At 41.9% G+C, this 23,106-nt stretch overlaps 1 protein-coding gene and 1 non-coding gene across 3 annotated transcripts in view; both read right to left on the bottom strand.

The window, feature by feature from the left end:
- The window catches only part of ACBD3 (acyl-CoA binding domain containing 3), a 37,375-nt gene extending 15,557 nt beyond the window's left edge, over positions 1 to 21,818 (bottom strand). For both annotated transcript variants that reach the window (XM_066237332.1, XM_066237342.1), the window contains exons 1-4: positions 21,470 to 21,818; positions 5,992 to 6,133; positions 5,212 to 5,352; positions 1,044 to 1,202 (exon numbers count right to left, since the gene is read on the bottom strand). In XM_066237332.1, coding sequence (XP_066093429.1) covers positions 1,044 to 1,202; positions 5,212 to 5,352; positions 5,992 to 6,133; positions 21,470 to 21,755 — 728 coding nt within the window. In that variant the 5' untranslated portion in view covers positions 21,756 to 21,818. The remainder of the gene's footprint in view (positions 1 to 1,043; positions 1,203 to 5,211; positions 5,353 to 5,991; positions 6,134 to 21,469) is intronic.
- On the bottom strand, positions 11,985 to 12,060 carry TRNAI-GAU (transfer RNA isoleucine (anticodon GAU)). Its single transcript has one exon. It is a non-coding gene; the product is annotated as a tRNA-Ile (tRNA).
- Positions 21,819 to 23,106: the final 1,288 nt, after the last annotated feature.

Below are 23,106 nucleotides of genomic sequence, written 5' to 3'. Positions count from 1 at the left end.
ATTTAATTTAAAGCCAGCCTTAAAAAGGAACATTGAAAATAATATCTGGCATGCTTGGTTTTAAAGATACTAATTTCTGTAAACTATTACAACCCTATTTTTTGGCACCGAGGAACCACATGCTTAAGTTATATAACCAACTTAGGAGATCTCAAAGCCATCTATTAATAGATAAATAACAACGCAAAGTCTCACAGACTCCTGAACAGAGCATAACACCCGCTCCCCATGAGGGTAGTAGTCATAATCTCTCTCCAAAGCAAAATGAGGTCCTGGGCTGGTTGGAAGCTTTTCTGAGGAACAACTCAGAAATAATGAGGAAAAATCCAAGGACTCTAATGTTCTCTGGTTTAATCCATTTACCATACCACCCCTAGGACCCCAGTACCTCTTCTGTGTTTTATGGGTGTCAGTCCCTTCCTCCTTATATCTGTAGCTCCCTCTTGAAAAACCAGTAGCTTCTGAAACAGTTGCTCTCCCAGCCCTTACTAAGAAACAGTTTTAGCTCCTAAGTCCTGTACTAGAGGACACCCAACATGGGCTAAACCAACTAGATTCCCTGGCCAGGGATTCTGAAACCAGGTCTCTCAGATTCCAACCAGTCTTGGTCAGATGCATGAAAACAAAAGGCACCTAAATCTAGGCTGGACTAGCCCATGTATGCCAAAGTGACAGCGACATTTTGCAGAGAACAGGAAGACTGAGACTGAGACATAAGCTGAGAAGCAAAGACAAGAGATCACGTGGACTTGGAGGCAGGGAGCACACAAGCTACCTCAGGACCTGTTCTAAGTCCCTGCGCTCTGGGAGCGAGTCCCAAACTCTTCCAGTACACTCATATTCTCTTTGCAACCCGGCGATGCTTAAGATGAGGTCCTCTTTGGTAACGTATCATTAGTATAAATGGCAAGTAGCTACTATTGGTCTACCTCTCAGTTACACAAATCAGAAGTTATTCTAAGGCACACGTGGTCAAGAATCAGGTCCCAGCAGTGTGGCAGCACACTTCCCACTCATACACATAAGCCACAGGACAAGCTCACTTTTGCTGCTCCAACCGAAGTCTCTCTTCTTCTAGTCGCCTCCTCTCCTCTTCCTCCCGTCTGAGCCTTTCTTCTTCTTCTCTCCTGCGTTTCTCTTCCTCCTTTTGCAGGCGTTCTCTCTCTTCCTCTTCACGCCGCCTTCGCTCCTCCTCTTCCTTCCTACAAACACAGGACAGAGTGAATGAGTCCTATACAAAGAATCCTGCTTAAAAATCACTCAAGACTTCATTTCACAGTGAAAACTGACATAACTTTTTTCTGAGAACCATGTGATATTATTATCAAAATCTCAAATGTATACTTATCATATAGAGTTAATCATACAATATACAAGATCAGGGCAAGAATTACTGTTGCACAGCAATAGAAAAAGGTGTCCATCAGTAAGATACAACTCCAATCATGCTGATGCACCCATGCCCTAAGGCAGGGGTCCCCAAACTTTTTACACAGGGGGCCAGTTCACTGTCCCTCAGATCGTTGGAGAGCCGGACTATAAAAAAAAACTATAGAAAAATCCCTATGCACACTGCACATATCTTATTTTAAAGTAAAAAAACAAAACGGTAACAAATACAATATTTAAAATAAAGAACAAGTAAATTTAAATCAACAAACTGACCAGTATTTCAATGGGAACTATGGGCCTGCTTTTGGCTAATGAGATGGTCAATATGCTCCTCTCACTGACCACCAATGAAAGAGGTGCCCCTTCTGGAAGTGCAGCGGGGGCCGGATGAATGGCCTCAGGGGGCCGCATGTGGCCCACGGGCCGTAGTTTGGGGACCCCTGCCCTAAGGTTTCCCTCTAATATATGCTCACAGCACCACAAGCTTTTCCTTCACGCTACTTGCTGTAATTGCAATTAAAGTTGTGTGATACATTCAGCAATACATCTGCCTTTCCCATGAAAGTACATGCTACATAAGGGCAGAAACAGCCTATCTCACACCACTACCTTCTCCGGGCTTAACACTGTGCTGGAAAGAATAAGCAGTCAACAGATTCATAGAGAAATGAATGATCCACGCTGAAATGCCATGCAGCCATAAGAGAAAGCTAGAAATGGTCTAATATGTCAAGACATTAAACATATTTAATGTAAAAAGCAGGTAAAGACACAGAAAAAGGTCTGGAAAAACACATCTTACACGTGTCAATGACCTATGGAGAGAAGATTGAGATTAAAGGAAAGGTGGGAAGGAAGGTTTTCAGTTTGGGCTTCATATATGGCAATAATTTATACTGTATACATTTATGTATTATTTCTGAAATTAAAAATAACTGTGAACCTTTTAGTGTAATAAAGAAAAGCATACTTGGAAATCAGGGTGCAGCCCTTTTCAAGGTCTCCCCCCTCACCCCCCTACCTAAGGGAGGAGAGACTCGGCTCTAGAAACAGCTGCCATTCATGCCAAAGTGCAGTGCAGAGTCCAGGGAGGCTGGAGCTAGGATGAAAGAGGTTTCTGAGGATTATCAGAAAAGACACTATTTCTTTTCTTTTTTTTAGAAGATTTTTATTTTTATTTATGTATTTATTTATTTATTCATTCATTCATTTTACAGGGGGGGGGAGAGAGAGAGAGAGAGAGAGAGAGAGAAGGGGGGAGGGGAGCAGGAAGCATCAACTCCCAAATGTGCCTTGACCAGGCAAGCCCAGGATTTTGAACCAGTGATCTCAGCATTCCAGGTCGACGCTTGATCCACTGTGCCACCACAGGCCAGGCTATTTTTTCTTTTTATAAATTGATTTCAGAGAGAGAATGGGGAATGGACGGACAGAGAAAGAGAGACAGACAAAAACATCAATCTGTTCTTGTATATGCCCTGACCTAGATTGAACCGGCAACACCTGTGCTTGGAGACAATGCTCTACCCAACCGAGCTATCCAGCCAGTTGAAGACACTATTTCTTGGTCCTATCACGAGCTTGTGGGTTACCCTCCTTTCCCCCCCAAACTCTCATTAAGTAATTAACAACACCCTTGATAACAGCCAAGGTTCAAAATATAGTAATACCATGACCTACTTTTAATGTTTCACAGCTAGTACACAGGGCAAGATGTTCCACAAGCCAGAGCTTCAGCTTTAGGATAGAGGAAGTCTAGTCTTTAACTGCTTTAAAAGAATTCTATATAAACTTCATCTCACGACAGAAGTATATATTTTTTTAAAAATTCAGTTTTATATGTTGAATAGTAATTTATATATTCCATTTATCATTAAAAAGGAACTTGAGCCCTGGCTGGTTGGCTCAGCGGTAGAGTGTCGGCCTGGCATGCAGGAGTCCCGGGTTCGATTCCTGGCCAGGGCACACAGGAGAAGCGCCCATCTGCTTCTCCACCCCTTCCCCTCTCCTTCCTCTCTGTCTCTCTCTTCCCCTCCCGCAGCCAAGGCTCCATTGGAGCAAAGATGGCCCGGGCGCTGGGGATGGCTCTGTGGCCTCTGCCTCAGGCGCTAGAATGGCTCTGGATGCAACAGAGCGACCCCCCAGAGGGGCAGAACATTGCTCCCTGGTGGGCATGCTGTGTGGATCCCGGTCAGGCGCATGCGGGAGTCTGTCTTACTGCCTCCCCGTTTCCAGCTTCGGAAAAATGAAAGAAAAAAAAAAAAAAAAAAAAGGAACTACTTGAAGCCCTGACTGAATAGTTCAGTTAGTTAGAGACTTGTCTCAAAGAACAGGGGTTGCCAGTTTGATCCCTGGTCAGGGCACATGCAGGAAAAGATAGCTGTTCCTATCTCTTTCCCTCCCTTCCTCTCTTGCTAAAATCAATAAATAAAAATTTTAAAATTCAAATAAAAAAATAAAAAGGAACTTTAAAAATAACTTTTGAAAATATATTAAGATACTTCCTATCCTCTTAAACAGGAATAAATTATATCTAGTGCCCTGTCTTTTGATGACTTAGGAGTTATTACAACTACAAACATAAAAAATATGTGTCATAATACAGTGATGGAGAAGTTTACCCTTACATTAAATGGTCCCTGACTGCCACACTTCTTTAATTCTTTTGTCTACTTTTCATGGCTTCTGGCTTCTCCCTCATATCAGGCTATTTTTCTCTTTCATCTATTATTTCCAATCCGGTTAAGGTGAGATTTCAGATAATCAACTGTTTCTAAAGTAAGTGTAATATAATCTGGGGAAAAAATTGGTTTTATAGCATCATTTTTATTACATAGAAAATTTAGTCAAAGTCACTGAAAATATAACCACCAGGCCCTGGCCAGTTGGCTCATCAGGAGAGTGTCAATCAGGTGTGTGGAAGTCCCAGGTTCGATTCCCAGTCATGGTACACAGGAGAAGTGACCACCTACTTCTCCACCACTTTCCCTCCCCCTTCCCCTCCCGCAGACATGATTCAATTGATTCAAGCGCATTGGCCCCAGATGCTGAGGATGGCTCTGCTGAGCCTCCACATTAGGCACTAAAAATGGTTTGATTGCCAGCGGCCCCAGATGGGCAAAGCATTGGCCCCAGATGGGAGTTGACAGATTGATTCTGGTCAAGGTGCATGCTGGAGTCTGTCTCTCTATCTCCCCTCCTCTCAGAAGACACAAAGAAAAGAAAAAAAAAGAAAAGACAGGCAAGAAAGACAGGAAAAAAAGAAAAGAGAAAATATAACCTCTAGATAAATAAGATGCTAACTGTAATTCTGCTGTGTTCAAAACCATGACAGAGAATCCCATAAATATAAACAGCACATTCAGCAGCTCCCCCTTCAGCCTCTGGAAATAATGAATAAGGCATCTGGAGGCCAATACCAATAGGGAATATCTATATAAGGCCTACTATGTAGTGCAATTGATAACCATGATACAGAGTATGAATATTCTAGAAACTTGAGGGAGATAGCAGCAAAGGGTGTCTCAGACCAGAGATTAGGAGGAGAGGGTGGTTAAATGTATGGTGCTTGCTCTAAATTTAGAGTAACGACACAAAAGGAATGCTGCCATAATGGATGGGTGGTATAGCCAGACAGAGGCAGCAAGCTCCCCTCCCCCAAAACTCATAAATATCTGCCCACATCAGGGCATCTGAGCAGTTGTCATCACTGGGGATCCTAGGGAAGTTAGATACCTGATCTAGAACACTCCATAAAGCAAAAGCATCAGTATACTGGGCTATAAAAGGATAAAAGTGTTCTGTGTCCTCAAACTTCACCTTTTTTTTTCTTGCTCTTCCTTCTCTATTTTGTGGGATACAACATATGTTGAAAAGAGATGGCAACACCTATTCAGAAGCTTGACAAACTCTACCATGGCATCCTCTTTAGACATACTTCCCAGGGCTGCCCATTCTCTCCTGTAAGGAATAACAAGAAAAGTTACCTATTTTCTTAAGAAAATGAGAATTTGATTTCACTGAAACCTAAATATGAACAATTCTTAATCATAACTAAAATGAAGAATTACTGTACTATAATCAAAAGGCTCAAAACTTCAGTGTCAACGCCATGTACTGACTTACTAAATTAGGTATACCACGTACTATCCAAACTTACTTCACAAACTACAATTTAACCAATTGCTGATAATTTCTATAGAGCAAAAATGTAGGTAAGTTCTGTTTTACTTATACTTTAGCTTTCAGTGAATAAAATAGTCAACATATTCTTTTTTGTCAAAGCTCTCTATATGTGCCAATAAGGGAATCAATTACTACATATTTTAAATAGCTGCTTTTATGGTATTAAGAAGACTCAAATGAAGCTGCACTTGTCTTAGTTCATAATCAGATGAATAAACTCCTTCCACAATATTTAGCTATAAACATCCCCAAGCCAAAAACAGATAAACATCGGGAGGCTCCAGAAGCAGTAAGCAAAAACGTTTGTTTCAGTTCTAAACTAATGAACCAGCTATTTACTTCTTAATCAATTTACTTTGTACCATTTCCACACATTTCTCATTACATTAATTATACAACAAAACACTGTTTTACCTCCTGTCATTCCCCAACACATCAAAGAATCCAACCTCAGGACAAGTGTCTGGATTATACGGACCCATAAGAACCTGCTTATGCAGTGCTACAAGCTTCAATTTTTCTTCATAAGTTGGATGAAACGCTTTGCCATCTTTTTCTGTTAGAAAAGAAAAACAAAAAAAATAATTAGTACTGGAATAATATATAATTTTCAGCACTGTATGCTGAAGTTTTGCTATAAGGTATGTCACAAACTGCCTGTGACAGAAACACTACTATAGTGAGAGTTTTTTCAAATACTAAATTTTAATAGCCTTTATGCTGAATTGAAAATTTCCCCCATCAATTGAGAGAAAGAGGGAGAAAGGAAGAGAGGGAAGAAATGAGAGGGGGGAGGGGGAGGGGCAGGGGAAGAAAGGAGAGAGGGGGAAAGAGAGGGAAAGGGGGGGAAAGAGAGGAAAGAGGGGGAGAGAGAGGAAAGAGGGGGAGAGAGGGAGAAGGGGGAAAGTTCAACTAAATGAACTTAGTTGTTCCATTTAGTTGTGTACTCATTGATCACTTCTCATACGTGCCCTGACCAAAAATGAAACCCATGACCTTGGCACACCGAGAGGAGCACTGGCCAGGTTACTCAGTGGATAGAGCACTGTCACAGTGTACTGAGATTGCTGGTTCCATCCCTGTCCAGGGCACATACAAGAAGCAACCAATGAGTACACAACTAAGTGGAAAAACTAAGTGGAACAAGTTGATGTTTCTCTTTCTCTCTCTCACTCTAAATCAATGAAAAAAATTTTTAAAAATGAAGTTAAGTACCAATATTTAGTTTAAAACTACTACAGAGAAACTAATCTGTTAAGCTACAGTCAGGCACACACACACAGGTGTACCACTGACATCTTTTACACCCATTAAACACGTTCAACGATCACTTTTTAAGTTTTTTAAAAAAATAATTGGATCAATCACTTTTAATATGATCATACACACACACACACTTTGAAAAGTTATTCATCAATAAAGTAAGGAGTCGCCTGACCAGGTGGTGACACAATGGATAGAGCCCCGGACTGGGACGTGGAGGACCCAGGTTCCAGACCCCGAGGTTGCCACCTTGAGCACGGGCTCATCTGGTTTGAACAAGGCTCACCAGCTTGAGCCCAAGGTCGCTGGCTCGAGCAAGGGGTCACTCAGTCTGCTGTAGTCCCCCCTCCCTCAAGGCTCATATGAGAAATCAATCAATGAACAACTAAGGAGCTGCAACAAAGAATTGATGTTTCTCATCTCTCTCCCTTCCTGTCTGTCCCTCTCTCTGACTCACTGTGCCACAAATATTTTAAATAAATAAATAAATAAATAAATAAAGGAGTCTACAGCTACTTCAGAGGTAATAGGTATTATTATTAGTAATAACTATTCGATCCTTTCCTTTCTTCATGTTATGGTTAGCTCTGCTAGTTTGACTTGTAAAGTGTTAACTACCACCAACATTCAAATGTAGTGTGAAACCGGGTACTGATAAAATGGGAAATCCCTAGAGAATAGTTCTGCTTCTTTGATAAGTTAGGTAGCATTAATTACTGGTTGGTTAATTTCAACTTATTTTTTCTTTATTTTTTTAGATTTTATTTATTCATTTTTAGAGACAGGAGAGAGAGAGAGAGAGAGAGAGAGAGAGAGAGAGAGAGGGGAAGAGCAGGAAGCATCAACTCCCATATGTGCCTTGACCAAGGAAGCCCAGGGTTTCAAACCAGTGACCTCAACATTCCAGGCCAACGCTTTATCCTCTGTGCCACCACAGGTCAGGCTTAATTTTTATTTATTATATTTTTAGGGGGTGAGAGTGAGACAGGAACATCAATCTATTCCTGTATGTGCCCTGACCGGGATTGAACCAGCAACCTGTGTGACCTAGAACGATACTCTAAGCAAGCAAGCTATCAGGCCAGGGCTAATTCCAAATTTCAAAAAAAAAAAAAAAAAGAGATACGGTAGTAAGTAGTATATACCGCTTACAAATTTCATGCATGTACACACAATCATCAAAATAAAATCACTGACGTTGACAGAAGAATATGGGTTTAAGGTTATAACTCAGGAAACTGAGAAAACTATTCCAAGATACTCAACCTCACTAATCAAGGAATTGGAAACTGAAACCATTAAATACCAAGACCTCCATCTGCTGTCCGATAGGTTAAAAAAAGTTAAATAACAATTATCTGAAGCACCCACTCTCACATATTAGTGTTGAAAGTATGAACTGTTATAGTTATCCTAGAGGGCAATTTGGCAATATATTTCAAAACTATAAATGTGCATGCTCTATGATCCAGTAATTCCAATTCTCATTATCTCCCCTTGATAAGCACTTACAAATACACAGAAGGAGGCAGACATAAGGATAGTCACTGCGGTACTGTTTGCTTGTTACTGTGAACTTAAGAAGTTCATCACCAAAGGAGTAGCTAAATAAACCGGTATATTCTGACTGTGGCATAAATGAAACACGTAAAGAAAATATTGCTAAGTGAAAAAAGCAAGCTGCAGAAAATAAAATATAATCATAGTACACAAAACGTATTTCATCAATTTTACATCTCTACAATCAGACTGGGTATTACAATCTATGATATTTTACGGTTATAATGGACAGTTTTCCTTTCTTAATAGTACATAAAATAAAACTAAGTCTAACTGATGAAATACAATGTGCAGTAAATATATATTTGATAGATACATTTACATAAATATAAAAGCAAAGAAAAAGATCTAAAAAGTCACACTAAATAAATGAAAATGAGAAAATGGGAGGAGACTATGATTAGGAGTGGTTATCAAAGAGAATTTAAACCTTAGTTGCAATATTTCAATATTTTCAAAGGAAAATGTGTAGAACTGAACTGTTAAGAGGTACTGCCTCTGGGGAAGTGACTGCCAAATCAGCGGGTGGGGACTGAAGAGTAGTTTCCCATTTATATATATATTTCTATTTATCTGAATCTTTTTTTTTTGGGGGGGGGAGACTTTACTTACTGACTTTACAGAAAAGGGGAGAGTGAGAACTATCAACTCATAGTTACTTCACTTTAGTTGTTCCTTGCTTGCTTGTCATATGTGCCTTGACTGGGCAAGCCCTGGGTTTTGAACCTGCGACCTCAGCATTCCAGGTTGATGCTGGGTTATTTATCTGAATATTTTTTCAACAAGAACAAACTCAAAAATAGTATTTTTTTAAAAAAGACAAAAGTGTGACACTGACCTTTTTATTTAATAAAAATTGAAACAATCCAGTGACCGGTAGATCCCCACCTGTCTTTGCTACTGATCAAACAACATTAGGCCTTGGTCGGTTGGCTCAGTGGTAGAGCGTCGGCCTGGCGTGCAGGAGTCCCGGGTTCGATTCCCGGCCAGGGCACTCAGGAAAAGCGCCCATCTGCTTCTCCACCGCTCCCCCTCTCCTTCCTCTCTGTCTCTCTCTTCCCCTCCCGCAGCCAAGGCTCCATTGGAGCCAAGTTGACCCGGGTGCTGAGGATGGCTCTGTAGCCTCTGCCTCAGGCGATAGAATGGCTTTGGATGCCCCAGATAGGCAGAGCATCGCCCCCTGGTGGGCATGCCAGGTGGATCCTGGGCGGGTGCACGCGGGAGTCTGACTGCCTCCCCGTTTCCGGCTTCAGAAAAATACAAAAAAAAAAAAAAAAAAAATCAGGATTTTAGGATATCATTTTATCATCTGCCCTTTTTACACCTGACAGAACTAAGAATATACTGCCAATCCATAAAGAATTTTTCAAAAGAAGAAAATATATCTAAGTGTTAGTTATGATCCAAGCAGTCAAATCTGTTCAACACCATGAACGCCAACACTTGGCATTATACTTTGTTCACAGACACTCATCACAAAAGCACAACTAATAAATCTCACTAAAGACAACACTGATGTTACAGGTCAATTTCTGTTAAAATGAGCAAAACAGTACATCCATTCTTGTGAATTCTACCGGCATTTCCACAGAATCATTTACGTACTTGTTAGTCTTAAGAATTGCTCTATAATCCTTCCTTTAAATCCTATTACTGAATCTTCAAATTAATCATTATATTCTATTTGGGGATCAAATTTTCTCACATTAAAGAGAAAAGGAAAATAGAAAACATTAATATTAAACATTATTTCACAAATACCAAATTATAGATTTTTTAAATTCATTTTTTATTTTTCCAAATTTTCTTCAATATGCATATGTACTTTTTAAAAAACTTCAAGGTAACTTATCTTTCAGCCTTTGAAACAAAGTTAATAAGTCTCTCCTGAGGAATATAAAATACCCAGGAATATGTGTGCTAATGATACCAACCACCTTTAGTACAGGGCAGCCCTCATTGTATTGACATTCTAAACTTAAAAACAAAACAAAACAAAAAAACACCACAAAACACAGCCCTGGCTCAGCAGCTCAGGTGGTTAGACTGTCATCCTGATACACCAACACTGGTGGGTTCAGTCCCTGGTTGGGGCACATGCAAGAATCAGTCAATGAATGCATTAATGAGTAGTAGAACAAGAGGTTGATATCTCCCCGCCCCTAAAAATAAATAAAAATTAAAAATAAAACAGAAAATGAAAACTTCACAATCTGCATCACTAGGCAGACTATTATAGTATTACAAAAATGTCACTTCTCTTAATTTTCAGATGGTTCTGGTTTACACATCACACAAGGGTTTGTTTTGTTCAATTCTTTTAGTTAGATGAGAATAATTTTATTCTAAATTATTTCTAGTTTCACAGGCATTAAACATAGCAAGAAAAAAGTTGCAGCTACTATTAATTGCATAAATAGAAGGGGAAAAAAAGCCTTGCTAATACTCCAAATTCTTTAAACAGGGCTCTATTCCAAAAGAGAGTTCTCTTTCAGTCCTGACAGAAAGGAATAATACAGGCATCATCCTAGGTTCCTGTACTCATGGAGTTAATTATCACAAAGTTATTCAATTCAATCAATTTTATAATTCTGCTTTCTATAGCAACCTAAAAGACAAACATAAATTAGGCTTGGAAAGAAGCTGCAGAGCTATTTTTCAGGAACACGTGTGTAAAAAGACATCAATGATAAATAGAAAGTGACTATCCCTACAATCCAGAAGAGTGTCTGACTATAAAGCCATTCTCAACTGAACTGACTGAAAGGACTCACTTGTTGGCATCTGTCCAGCAACCTTTTTTTTAAAAAAAATTTATTTTCCATAAAATTGAAGACCAATACAAGTCAGGTTAAAAATCTGTTTTACTTAAAGGGGACAGACTAAAGCTGGCAAACTGGACCAACTCTGCCTAGAGCTATCTTTTCGAGGCCTGTGATCTAAGAATGGTTTTATGTTACTTAAGAGTTGTAAAACCACTAAAAAACAAACCCAAATAAATAAAAACAAAGGCTGTGAACAGACCATATGCAGTTCTTAAGGCCTAAAATATTTACTGTCTGGCTGTTTTACAGGACAAGTTTGCTGACCCTGGACTAGAGGAAGTAGTCAAGAATAACCAAATATTCAAAAAAATTCAAATATAATAAAAAGAAAACACACACACACATAAAACTTCCAGTTAAACATGGTGGATTGAACATACACAATTACCTCTGATCCTCAATGAAACCCCACTAGAAAGAGTAAGGAAGCCAATTTAGTGAAAGGTTCAGAAATTCAAGGTTCTTGGTTCTTTTTTTTTTTTTTCTGAAGTTGGAAATGGGGAGGCAGACAGACAGACTCCCGCATGCGCCCGACCGGGATCCACCTGACACACCCACCAGGGGGCGATGCTCTGCCCATCTGGGACATTGCTCTGCTGCAACCAGAGCCACTATAGCGCCTGAGGCAGAGGCCACAGAGCCATCCTCAGCACCTGGGCCAACTTTGCTCCCATGGAGCCTTGGCTGTGGGAGGGGAAGAGAGAGACAGAGAGGAAGGAGAGGGGAGGGGTGGAGAAGCAGATGGGCGCTTTTCCTGTGTGCCCTGGCCGGGAATCGAACCCGGGACTCCTGCACATCAGGCTGACGCTCCACCACTGAGCCAATAGGCCAGGGCCAGGTTCTAGGTTCTTTAAAAGCTGAATCTAGATAAAAACGGGAGCTTTGGTTTTGAGTCTAAGAAACCTTGTTTATTATTATTATTATTATGGTTTTTTTTTAAAGAGAGAGAGTCAGGAAGGGAGAGAAATTAAGAAGTATCAATTTGTAGCTACATCACTTTAGTTGTTCATTGATTGACTGTCAAATGCACCCTGACCAAGAGGGAGCAGAGGGGAGGCTCAAGCCAAGCCAGTGACCCCTTGCTCAACCCAGTGACCTCTATCCACTGAGCAACCACTGGTCAGGTGAAGCATTGTGTTTTACATTTTATTTCTGTTCTGATCTTTATTACCTTTTTTCTGCTCAGTTTGGGCTTTGTTGTTGTTTTTTTTCCTGGTTCCTTTAAGTATAAAGTTAGATAGTTCGAGATTTTCCTTGTTTCTTAGGTAGGCCTGTAATGCTATGAATTTCTCTCTTAGGATTGCTTGTCTATATATGTCTATATTATGGGACCGCTTTTGAACTTCTGACCCCAACAGTTGTAAGAAGAAGTGTTCTTTGTTTTAAGTAAGCCACTGGTAATTTGTTATAGGAGCAATAGAAACCAAAACAATACATAAAACACATTTTCCCAAGCAATTAAAAGTATAAATCGCTTCTAGCCTGACCAGGCAGTGGCACAGTGGATAAGAGCGTTGGACTGGGATGCAGAGGACCCAGGTTTGAAACTCCAAGGTTGCGTCTTGAGCATGGGCTCACCAGCTTCAGCACGGGGTCACTGGCTTGAACCCAAGGTCGCTGGCTTAAGCAAGGGTCACTCACTCTTCTGTAGGCCCCCTGGTCAAGGTACATATGAGAAAGCAATCAATGAACAACTAAGGTGCCGCAACAAAGACTTGATGCTTCTCATTTCTCTCCCTTCCTGTTTGTCCCTATCTGGCCCTCTCTGTCTCTGTTGCGCAAAACAAAACAAAAACACCAAAAAAACCCTATAAATAACTTCAATTATGTTCTTAACTTAATATTTATTTAACTTTACAGTTCTAATATGACAGCATAAATAATTTGATAGCAGCATTATAATCAGTTACCAAGTCCAAAGATCTGAAAGATTAAAATTAAGTTCCTTACACCTGAAATTAATCATACACAAGTTACTAGTTTCACACTTCAATTGATAAAGTTCATGGAAAAATAGTATTTTCCCCTTCAGTCTGGAGGTAAAGGTAGAGAGATGTAACAAATTATTTTAATGTCCTTTCTAGCCTTTATTTGCTGAAATTAAAGCCATAAAATATATGGGTTGGAAAGGATATTAAAGACAGGTGACTGAATTGCACAAAGCTCAAATCTGTCCTACATATCTACTTGACCTCCAGTAATGTCATTGGATATACAATATAAAGTTGTAAACTGTAATGTCAGTAACCTAAACTTTGAGGAGGGAGAAGTACAAGTATAGAGTTTTGCATGCTGCAGAAGTTATGAACTTAAACTAGCAAAACTATAAAATATTTTATATAAACCTCATGGTAATCACAAAGAAAAAAAATCTGTAGTAGATAAAAAGAATCAAAGCATATCCACCTAGTAACTGCTAATCTGTGCTTGAACACTTTCTGGTGATGGTAATTCATTGCTCCAAAGCAGTCTATTCCATCATCAAATACAGTGGTCCCCAACCTTTTTTGGGCCACGGACCGGTTTAACGTCAGAAAATATTTTCACGGACCGGTCTTTAGGGTGGGACAGATAAATGTATCACGTGACCGAGACAAGTGTCAAGAGTGAGTCTTAGTCGGAAGTAACAGAGGGAATCTGGTCATTTTTTAAAAATAAAACATCCTTCAGACTCAAATATAAATAAAACGGAAATAATGTAAGTTATTTATTCTTTCTCTGTGGACCAGTACCAAGTGGCCCATGGCCCAGTACCGGTCTGCGGCCCGGGGGTTGGGAACCACTGATCAAATAAGTGTAATTTTCACTTTTTTTTTCTGAGTTGATCTCTCTCATCTCCATCTACAGGATTTATTCCTAAATCCTCAGCATTAAATAAAACACACTAACAGATTAGACTTCAAAAAGGCTACAAAATACCTATCATGTTCTGAGTTTTCTAATTCTCTAGGCCAAACATCCACAGCCTTATCAATCCTACATACTAAATTCCAGCTCCGCTATTTACAAACTATATAACAAAGACAAATTAGGTAACCTTCCCCAGCCTCAGTGTTGTTATCAATAAAAGGGAGATATACTAACTTGTCCTTGGGGTTCTAGCTAGGGCTGGAAATAACACACTCCAAAGTCTTGATATAGTGCCTATAGAGCACACACTGGCTAAAGAGCAGCCTTTATGGTAATGAGGGCAGGGATTTGAATTCCCACACTGTACAAATTGCTCTCTCCTGAATGAGTTCCATTTTGTCTTTAACCCTAAAGCAGGCGTCCCCAAACTAAGGCCCGGGGCCACATGCGGCCCCCTGAGGCCATTTATCCGGCCCCCTGCCGCACTTCCGAAAGGGGCACCTCTTTTATTGGTGGTCAGTGAGAGGAGAACTGTATGTGGTGGCCCTCCAACGGTCTGAGGGACAGTGAACTGGCCCCCTGTGTAAAAAGTTTGGGGACCCCTGCCCTAAAGGATGATGCTGCAAACTGAAAGGAGCAGCCAGGGATTGCCTGATTTGTGCAGAGGAGAGCAAGACCATCCCCCCTACCCCCATCCTGGATACCATATTTCTATCATAGCAGACTAACCAAATCCATTTCTTTCATGGCCCTTATCATACCATTGTCTCACAGAGAATGTACTTTGAATAAAGCTCATCTTTTAGAAATATTAAAATTAAAACCACATCTCTCCTATATTGGGTTGAGAAAAAACTTGATTGATATATTCTTATACTACTTATAAAACAATGCAGTATTTTAGTCAATGAATATAAAACACTGGAAACTGCCAAGCATGTACAAAGTGCTTAATAAAAGTTGACTTTTTCCCCCATTAAGTCAACACACTCCGTAATAAGTTTCAGTAATCTCTCCAGCCACAGAATACCAATTGCCAGATACTGTGCTATGAGTTTATATATATAGTTTCCTATAATTCTTAAAACCTTTTGAGTAAAGGAAGGCACAGAATTTAAACAACTGAGTGGAAAAACTAGAGTAAGTACCCCAGGTAGTGTTGACTCCAGAGCTCAACTTCCTAAGTACTGAGCCAGGGTAGCTCTCATTTTAGTTAACTGATAAAAGTAAACATTATCTCCTCCTGTGTGTTGGTCACCAGTGTATGTTTGCTTTGTGAAAATTTATCAAGCTATAGACTTAAAATTTGTGTATTTTCTGCATGTGTAGTAAATAAAGGAGAGGCCTCGGGCAAATGTTAATTAAAACCACTTACATTAAAAAATAGTTTGAGTCAGCCCTGGCTGGTTGGCTCAGTGGTAGAGCATCGGCCCAGTGTGTGGAAGTCCCTGGTTGATTCCCAGTCAGGGCACACAGAAGTGACCATCTACTTCTCCACTCTCCACCTTCTCTCTCTATTCTCCTCCCGCAGCCATGGCTTGATCGGCTCAAGTGAGTTGGCCTCAGGTGCTGAGGATGGCTCCATGGCCTCTACCTCAGGCGTTAAAAAATGGCTCTGGTTTCAGTGGAGCAACGGTCCCAGATGGGGAGAGCATTAGTGGGCTTGCCGGTGGATCCCGGTTGGGGTGCATGCAGGATTCTGTCTCTCTGCCACCCCTTCTCTCACTTACAAAAATGTGTGTGTGTGTGTGTGTAATATATATATATATATATACATACATACATATATATATATGTATGTATATATATATATAAAGAAAGAGAGAGAGAGAGAGCACGAGAGCTTGACCTATGGTAGCACAGTAGATAGTGTCGACCTGGAACACTGGTTTGAAACCCTGGGCTTGCCCAGTCAAGGCACATATGAGAAACAATCAATGAATAACTAAAGTGAAGCAATCATGAATTGATGCTTCTCGCATTCTCTCTCTCCCTCTCCCTTCCTCTTTCTCTATAAATCAATAGCTTTTTTTTGTGAGAGACAGAGAGCGAGACAGAGAGAGAAAGAGACAGATACGGACAGACAGACAGGAAGGGAGAGAGATGAGAAGCATCAATTCTTTGTTGCAGCACCTTAGTTATTCATTGATTGCTTTCTTATATGTGCCTTGACCCCTCACTCAAGCTGACAACCCCTGGGCTTTGAACTTGGGTCCTCTGTGTCCCAGGCCAATACTCTATCCACTGTGCCACCACCTGGTCAGGCATAAAAATCAATAAATAAAATCTTTAAAAACACACCCACACCCCGACACACACACACACACACACACACACACACACACACACACAGGGGTGGGCAAAAGTAGGTTTACAGTTGTGAGTATTCAAAAGTTTATTTTTAAATATTTTATTTATTGATTTTATGGGCGTGGGGGGTGGAGGAGTAGCGAGACAGAAATATCGATCTGTTCCTGTATGGGACCTGACCAGGGATCGAATCAGCAACCTCTGCGCTTTGGGATGATACTCGAACCAATCGAGCTATACCACCAGGACCAAGCAAATATAGTAAATAAATTCCAGAAGGGGTGTTGCGAGACTGGATGAAAAAAGGTGAAAGGATTGCCTGACAGGTGGTGGCAAAAAAGATCGAGTATCGATCTAGGACACGAAGGTCCCAGGTTTAAAACCCGGAGGTCACCAGCTTGAGCGCGGAGGGGCCGGCTTGAGTTGGGATCATTGTGGGATCTCTCCCTTGTCTGTGTGTGTGTGTGTGTGTCTCTCTCTCTCCAAAAAAATAAAAAAATCAAGGTGAAAGGATTAAGAAAAAATATATATATGTACAACAACAAACACATACACACAAACATATACAAACAGTATGGTGGCAGCCAGAGGGTAAGGGGATTGGGGGAGGTAGAAAAAAGCAAAAGGGGGATAAACAGGGATGGAAAAAGACTTTACTTTGGGTGAAGGGCACATGATGCAGGGTGCAGATGATGTTTTGTTGAGTCGTATACTTGAAACTTATATAGTTCTGTTAACCAATGTCATTCCAATAAATTCAATAAAAGGAAAAAAAAGTTCCAAGATGTGATAAGGCAACAGGGTAATAACTTTAAAATATTGTCTTCAGACTGACCTTTGGTAATGCAATGCATAAAGCACTGAACTGGAACACTAGGGTCACTGGTTTGAGGCATATATGAGAAGCAACTGTGAGTTGCTGCTTCCCACTCCTTGACCTACCCTTTCTCTCTCCTCTTTCTCTAAAATCAATAAGTAATAAAATAGAATATTTTCCTCAGACCACCACCAGAAACCAGAGTTCTAATTGCTGTTCATCTCTGGTTGTGGAAAGAACTGTCTTTGGAATCATACAGCCTGAGAACCGACCCAGCCTCTTACTAATAATAACTGAGTGGCCTGGGGCAAGTTCCTCAACTAAGAAATCAGGATAATACCCTCACTGAAGGGTTTGTGGAGGATTAAACAAAATAGTGTATATACAGCTCTCAAAATAGTACCTGCCTTTTAGTGAACATCTGCTCAATAACTGGTGGCAATTATTAGTCTGCAATTTTAAATTAATTTTAAATTAACCTTCTACCAGCTTAATGTGATGAGGTAATAAAGTGTTAGAGAAGGGGAAAAAATCACCCCTAAGAATTCTAAAAACTAAAATACAACTCCCCAAGTTAACTCCATCCAAAATGTATGAAGGCTATAATAAAGCCAACCAATTTAGTACTGCTTTACACAGAGATAAGAAAACCAGCTTAATCTTGCTAAACTAGAATTGGGCAACTTTGTTCCTTCCTTTAAACACCTTCAATGGTTCCTCACTGTGCAATAAAAAAAAAGGCTACTTACAATGACATTCAGATCAGTCCCCGGTTCTGACAACTCTCCTCTCTCGCTCTCTCCAAACTACTTCCTATCTGCCATTTCCCAAACACACATGCCTTGCCCTTCACAGGCATGGCTATTGGCACCCCCCCACACACACAATGGCATTTGCTCCCTGGATCCTCCATAGTGCACTGCAGTTGTTACTGGGTATTGAACTCCTTCTTTGGCCTCTAAATTCCTTAATAGCAAAAGGGAATGTAGGATTCATTTATAGTGGTAACCTAATATGGAACTTTATCCATAAGGACTCAGTAATGTCTGAAGTTTAAGTGGTGAAATGTTAACCTACATTTGCCTACAGTTCATCTATTATTTTACTTTTATCTTCATAAGAATAAAAGTGTAGGTAGTTGATATAATCGGTTCCAGTCACTGACCTACCACCGTGACAGGAATGGAATGAGAAACACGATACCTAATTCCCAATTCAAGTTATTTCCAATGGAAAAAGATATCCATCCTTTTAAGATTCATAGTTATTCCACAGTAGAAGATAAAGTATAGTGCTATTTCTAATTCTTGTGAGACACCAGTACAAAACCACAAAATAGTGATCTATTAGAAGTCCTTACAAGACTGATAAAAATGCCTCACTGGAATACTCACTGGAAAAATTCACACATTAAAACAAAGGTAGCAACACATTAGTCACCCACTTCCTATAATGTAGCTTTTTCCTCTAAGATGGCTGATAAGTAGGCTCTCAAATTACAGGTTCCCCTAGGAGTCCTACCATCAGCAAAACAGAATTAGGTTTAGATCACTAAACCTTAAATCCGAGGCATCAAATTTCATTTAATACAGCTCCATATATATGCATGGATAGAAACATATTCTGGAACAGAAAAGGTAATTGTCTAGGAGTTTACAGAATAAATGGAACCCAGGGCTTCCTGATTCCAAATCAATGCTAAGGTTACTGCACATTATAGTGTTTTAATCTATCAAAGATATTCAAATAAGACAGGCTCAGAAGCCTGACCAGGTGGTAGCGCAGTGGATAGAGCGTTGGACTGGGACCTGGAGGACCCTTGTTCAAGACCCCGAGGTCGCCAGCTTGAGCGCGGTCTCATCTGGTTTGAGCAAAGCTCATCAGCTTGAGCAAGGGGTTACTCAGTCTGCTGTAATCCCCCAGTCAAGGCACATATGAGAAAACAATCAATGAACATTAAGGTGCCGCAATGAAGAATTGATGCTTCTCCTCTCTCTCCCTTCTTGTCTGTCTCTGTCTCACAAACATTCTCTCTCTCTCTCTCTCACACACACACACACACACACACACACGCACGCACGCGCGCGCGCGCGCACACACACACGGACAGGCTCAGAAGATGAAATCATCCGTTTTATTTTAAAAGCTAGGATTAAAAGTTGGTTCTTTTCACCCTGGTGGGTCGGCTCAGCAGTAGAGTGTCGGCCCGGTGTGTGGAAGTGCTGAGTTCGATTCCTGACCAGGCACACAGGAGAAGTACCCATCTGCTTCTCTGCTTCTCCACCCTCTATCTCTCTCTCTATTCCCCTCCTGCAGCCAAGGCTCCATTGGAGCAAAGTTGGCCCGGACACTGAGGACGGATCCATGGCCTCCACCTCAGGCGCTAGAATGGCTCCGATTGCAATGGAGCAACTGCCGAGATGGGCAGAGCATCACCCCCTAGTGGGCTTGCCGGGTGGATCCTAGTTGGGCGCATGTGGGAGTCTGTCTCTGCCTCCCTGCTTCTCACTTCAGAAAAATACAAAAAAAAAAAAAAAAAAAAAAGTTGGCTCTTCTCTATTCCTATATACTTCTGCTACAAGATACTTTAACCTTACTGAATCTGGAAAAATAAGTTCTAAGAATAACAACAAGGTAAAATATAGTTAGAAGAACTATGCAGAAACCACCAGAATTTTATATGTGATAATATATCACCACTACAGGAAACACTAAATTCAGGGGTCAAGCGATCCAAAACCCATTATCCATTTCCACTTTCACAAGCTTGGTAGAGCACAGAGGGCAATGACAATTGACTATTCAAGAGTACACTTTTTTTTTTTTTTGACAGAGACAGAGAGAGAGAGAGGAACAGACAGGAAGGAAGAAAGACGAGAGAAGCATCAATTCTTCCTTGTAGGTCCTTAGTTGTTTAGTGATTGCTTTCTCATATGTGCCTTGATGGGGGTGGGTGGAGCTACAGCAGAGCAAGTGACCCCTTGCTCAAGCCAGGGACCATGAGGTCACATCTATGATCCCACGCTCAAACCAGCGACCCTGCGCTCAAGCTGGTGAGCCTATGCTCAAGCCTGAGACCCTGGGGTTTTGAAGCTGGGTCGTCCGATGCTCTATCCACTGCACCACCACCTGGTCAGGCTCAAGGGTAAACTTTTTAACACCAAGTGCAATGAATATGGAATAATCAAAACTGTTCTGGAAAATTTATTAGAGGATTTCATTCGTGTGCACAATTAAAAGTTTATTTTGAGAAAAAGCAAGTAACCTTTGGCTGTACCACTACACTGAACTACTCAACTTCAGCTAGTAAAATATGTGCTCCAAAAGATACTCCCTCTGGAGAAAACGTCATAAATTTGCTGTTTTCGAATGTATAGGGAACCTAGCAACCACTTGCTGATGTCTCTCCTTGCCCATCCAATCAACACGAGATCTAAATATCTCTAAGAATCAAACTAACGGGCTTCTCATCAGTCTTTCCCACTGACAAGGTCATGTGACTGGTATCACCACCATTTAAGTGAATCACCCAATTAAAAAAACCCACAGACCACAATCTTGCTCTAAGACAAATATTTTACAATTCTGTGAGAAGCACAGAGGGCACTTTTAAACCTTAGAGAATTCACTCTTGTCACATACTTTACAAGGTAAAATGCTCACCTAGAAGTTACTAAGGACATAGCAGGCATCCCTTTTCTTTAGAGTTTGACAAGCCAGAGGGAATGTGTTAGCTTAATACTTCCTCTTCTCTGCCACATCAATACTGCCCGGTGATCAAACCCTATTCCAGTAAACAGTTCCCCAGACAACTGGAAAGGGCATGTAGGAACCTACGGAAAGACTTCTTCCACAACCAACAAAAGAGTAAAAATGGGTGGGTTGTAATATGCCAAGCTACAATAAACAGAAAAAGGAATGCGATAGTTTAAAAAAAAAAACCCAGAATGGGATCCCCTGGGAGAGAGAAGCCTCATTCTTCCATCCTGGCTCACGGAAACCCGAGAAAGTAAATCAGGTAAAATCCCCCGGTAACCTCATTGAGGCGGGACTCGGACGTCTAAACCAAAGTTTCAGGCCTCTCAGGGGCGTGACCCAGCGGCCAAGCAGGTAGTGACAAACTTCGGGTGCCCGCAAGGACGCAGCACTACTACGGTGGCCCCGGCCCGGCACCGCGAGGGTGAGACGGGTCCAGCCCTCCTTGGGGACCGCAGCCCGGGCCGGGCTCCCGCGGCCGGGTAGGGGCGGCGGGGCCCGTTGGGCTCACCTTTAAAGAAGCGCAGCGCCAGGCTGTACAGCTCCTCCAGGCCGAAGCCCCAGCGCTGCTCCAGCCACCGCGCCTCCTCCGCCGCGCCCCCAGCCACCGCCTCTCCAGGCTCCAGCTGCTTCCCGGCGGCGCCCAGGCCTCGGCCGGCCCCGGGAGGCGAAGGAGGCGGCAGCGGCGGAGGCAGCAGCGGGGCGCCCTCCGCACCCGGCCGCTCCTCCGGGTCCGGGCTTAGCGTGAGGCCGTCCACAGAGACCTCGAGTCGCTCTGCGCTCAGCACCGTCGCCATCTCCGGCTGCTGCGCCTCCTCAGCGGGGACAGGCGGCGGCCACGTATCGACTTCCTGCTAACCTCTGACCTCCATTACCGAAACCGGAACTTCCGGTGTTAAGAGGGCTTCAGGGCTCCCGGAAAGGGGCCGAATCCTGCTGCCCCGCCCCTACTGTGCCGTCAGTCTTGTCGCCTCCGCAACCACGCGCCACACCCCCCTAGCTCAGGAGGGACTCGAACTCCTGGGGAGCTGGTGCTACGCCCTCCTCGCCACCCGCGTCATTCCGCTCTGTCCCGTGGTTTCGGTGTCGCGCGGGGCGGGGCGGACCAGCCCTGCGTGTTGTCTGTGCAGGGAGGGTGATTGTAAAGGCAAGCGCCATGCCCTTCCTATCTGTGGAGTTTGGTTAGCAGAACTCTTGCCCAACTCAGTTTCCACATAGTCTTTCCAGCAACTCAGGAAATGCAGGGCAAAGGCTTCATTTGAAAAAGAAGAAACTGATGCAGCAGAGAAATTCAGTGGCTTCTCTGAGATTGTAAACTGGCAGATCCTGAAGTTGCCGGACGCAAGCTCGTAGAATTGGAGCCCGCATGAAGGCAAATAATTACAACCAAAAAGTTAGGAAAGTGAATATTTAGAAAGAGAAAGAAATCACAAATGACTTTTTTTTTTTTTTTTTTTTTTTTTTTTTGAGGGAGAGAGAAAGAGAGAGAAGACAGGAACCTCTGCTCCTGTATGTGCCCTGACCAGGAATGGAACCCGCAACACCCCCACTCCGGAAGTTGCTCCAGAGCTATTGCCAAGAGCTTAACTTTTATTGATTTTTAAAGACACAGAAAGAGGAAAGGAGAGAGAAGGGAGGGGGAAGGGAAGCATTTGTTGTTTCACTCAGTCTTGCAATTTTTGGTTGCCTCTTGTGTGTGCCCTGACTGGGGGTGGAAGCTGCAAACTGGGCCTGTCAGGGGGCGGGGGGGGGGGGGGGGGGGGGGGGGGGGGGGGACCCTAAGCAAATGAGCAACCTGGCCAGGGCCACAATTGACATTTTGAAAACAGAACTCACAAATATCACACAACTAACCATAACATCTTTAACTGCCTGACACAAAAGTCCAGAACCATCATTATTTCATTTTGCCCTTTTAAAGACTAAAATGTCCATTAAATAAAAAGAAAGAAAGAAAGCCTGACCTGTGGTGGTGCAGTGGGTAGGGAGTAGACCTGGAACTCTGAGGTTGCCAGTTCAAAACACCAGGCTTACCTGGTCAAGGCACATGTGAGAGTTGATGCTTCCTGCTCCTCCCCCCTTCTCTCTCTCTTTCTATCCTCTCTCTAAAATAAATAAGTGAAATCTTTTTTTTTTTTTAAAGAAAGA

Source organism: Saccopteryx bilineata, chromosome 1, assembly GCF_036850765.1.
Source record: "Saccopteryx bilineata isolate mSacBil1 chromosome 1, mSacBil1_pri_phased_curated, whole genome shotgun sequence".
Taxonomy (NCBI): Eukaryota; Metazoa; Chordata; class Mammalia; order Chiroptera; family Emballonuridae; genus Saccopteryx; species Saccopteryx bilineata.
Note: the sequence above shows the minus strand (reverse complement) of the source record. Positions and strands in the feature narration are given on the sequence as shown.